The sequence below is a fragment of the Acanthisitta chloris genome, unplaced genomic scaffold (genome assembly GCF_000695815.1).
Source record: "Acanthisitta chloris isolate BGI_N310 unplaced genomic scaffold, ASM69581v1 scaffold16563, whole genome shotgun sequence".
NCBI classification, from domain to species: Eukaryota; Metazoa; Chordata; class Aves; order Passeriformes; family Acanthisittidae; genus Acanthisitta; species Acanthisitta chloris.
In genome coordinates, this window is record NW_008665541.1 from 1 (window position 1) to 2,455 (window position 2,455).

General features: G+C 60.4%; 1 protein-coding gene across 1 annotated transcript in view; it reads left to right on the forward strand.

Moving 5' to 3' along the window:
• Positions 1–6: 6 nt before the first annotated feature.
• LOC103799479 (ETS translocation variant 5-like) overlaps positions 7–2,455 on the forward strand; it is a gene marked incomplete at both ends in the record, with an annotated part of 2,949 nt that continues 500 nt past the window's right edge. Inside the window, 4 exons of the mRNA XM_009071802.1 lie at positions 7–169; positions 789–848; positions 1,288–1,356; positions 1,728–1,933. Coding sequence (XP_009070050.1) covers positions 7–169; positions 789–848; positions 1,288–1,356; positions 1,728–1,933 — 498 coding nt within the window. The remainder of the gene's footprint in view (positions 170–788; positions 849–1,287; positions 1,357–1,727; positions 1,934–2,455) is intronic.

Below are 2,455 nucleotides of genomic sequence, written 5' to 3' on the forward strand. Positions count from 1 at the left end.
TCAGAGCCCCTCGGCCCCGCGGCCCCTCGCCCCCCTCAGGGATTCAAGCAGGAGTACCACGACCCTCTCTACGAGCACGGCGGCCCTGGCCTGCCCGGCCCCCCCGGCCACGGCTTCCAGCCCCCCATGGGCATCAAGCAGGAGCCCCGGGACTACTGCATCGACTCAGGTGGGTGCAGGGCTGAGCCCTGGGTGCTGTGTCACCCTGGAGCTGCTGCGGTGCTGGGATGCTCCTTTGCCTTTTCTTTCCTCTTTGCTCCTCCCTTTCGAAAGCTGGGGCTAGAACAGGCGTTCACCTGATGCTGTGTGGCATGGTTGGTGCCATATAGCTGTGGGCTGGGGTGCCCCATGGCACCTGGAGGGTGCTCCTGCAGCCCTGGCCAGGGGCCAGCTGTGATTTCTGGCTGCTGGACCTCACCAGCATCACAGAAAAATCCTCTTAATCGCCTTAGGACCTAAAAATACCCCAACCTCAGGGTGAAAGGTGGCACGGCTGAGCAGATGGCAGGGGAGGCGTGGCAGTGCCTCCCTCCCCACAGAGCCTGAGTGATATGGTGAAAACACTAACTGACTTCGCCCTTGCTCCAGTGTTCATTCCAGTGCCCCCCAAATCATACTGGTTATTTCCGCAGTGTTGAGGGTGGGTGCAGTGACCCAGGGAGCATGGGGAGGGGGGAAGGTGCCTGGAGTTTCTTGCAGGGTGTGCTTAGGGTAGGGGATATGCTGCCCAGTGCTCGGTGGGACCCGTGGGGTTTACATCCTTAACGTGACCTTTGTCTCCTTTGCAGAAGTGCCTAACTGCCAGTCCTCGTACCTGCGGGGGAATGTCTTCCCCAGCAGCCATGATGGTGAGTGACCCTGCTCTCCCCTGTCCATGGCATCCCTGGCAGGTCCTGTCCCTCCCTCGGGGCAGGCAGTCCTCCCTGGTGTAGCTGGCAGAGCTGTGGGCAACCCAGAACCACCCTCACGAGCACTGTGGTGCCTGTGAGAGCTGCATGCACTGGCAGCAGTGCTGAAAGCAGCCAGCAGCCCTGCGAGCATGCTGGGAGGGCACGGCAGCGCCGTGTAATCCGGGATAATGCGCCTGATATAGCTGCTAAGAGGGTTTTGGTTCCCCCAGCTCCCCGTGGGGAGGGGGGCAGAGCTGCGCAGGGCTCAGCGACTGAAATAGCTGGGGATGGGGCTGCTCCCTGAGCTGGGACAGGGTCCTCTGCTGGGATGGGCCGAGTCAGGGGTTTTTGGGTCCAGCCAGGCACCCTGTGCTCACCGAAGGTGTTTTCTCCATAGGATTTTCATATGAGAAGGACACACGATTGTATTTTGATGACACGTGCGTGGTACCAGAGAGGCTGGAGGGTAAGAATCTGGCCCCAGAGGAGGCCCTGGTGAGGGCACCAAGACTCATGGAGGGAGGTGTGGGGATGCTGAGGTCTGCAATGTCTGACTTTTAAAGCCAAGCAGTGCTGACACGGTGCTCTTGGGAGCTGCAAAGCATCATCCTGCATGGCAGCTTGGCGTCACCACCAATGCCCATCTCCCCCCCGCCACCTATCTGCCTGCAGTACTTACCCCGGCGTGTCTCCCCTCTCCCACCCCACGGCCACATCCTGCTCCGTCAGGCTGGCACAGGGGTGACCCCAGTGGTGCTGTATGTGTCTCTTGCTGGTGGCACGGCCCAGAAGAGGGGCAGACCTGGTATGTTTAACCAGGAGTCTCCGTGTGGGCAGGTAAAGTGAAGCAGGAGCCCACCCTGTACCGCGAGGGTCCTCCCTACCAGCGGCGTGGGTCCCTGCAGCTCTGGCAGTTCCTGGTCACCCTCCTGGACGACCCTGCCAATGCCCACTTCATCGCCTGGACTGGACGGGGCATGGAGTTCAAGCTGATTGAGCCTGAGGAGGTATGGGGGGTCCTGCCCTGGAGCTGGGGAGCGGCTGTGGAGTGATCCTCGGGGGGATGCAGGAGGGGGCTGGATCCTTGCCATGCAGCAGCACATTCGTGCTCACACTTGACACGAGATGTGTCTTTACTCTCCAGGCAGCTGTAGAAATTTGCCTTCAATCTCTTCCACCGTCTCTTGGCGCAGCACGTGCTGGCCCACAGGGTGGTCACCAGCCACCGGTGGTGTCTGGGACAGCCTTGCTGAGACCTGCTGCTCTGCTGGGGCTGCCTCCTCACCAAACCGCTCCCGTTCTTCCTCCTCCCCAAACTCTCTGGTTGTCCACCCCACGCTCCCAGCAGCAGCTCCGTGCTGCCATGCAGCTCCGCAGGAGGGTGGCACAGAGGAGGAAGCTGTTTGGGGTGTAATTGAAAGCAGCTGTAGTGCCGAGCTGTGCATTGTGGGTAATTACCCATAATATCTCTTGTGCCGTGCATGGAAATTGTGGGTTTCTGAGGCAGCTTTTTTGGCAGGCTCCCCCTAATCAAATGGCTTTTGATTCAGGCCCCGGTTTGGTGG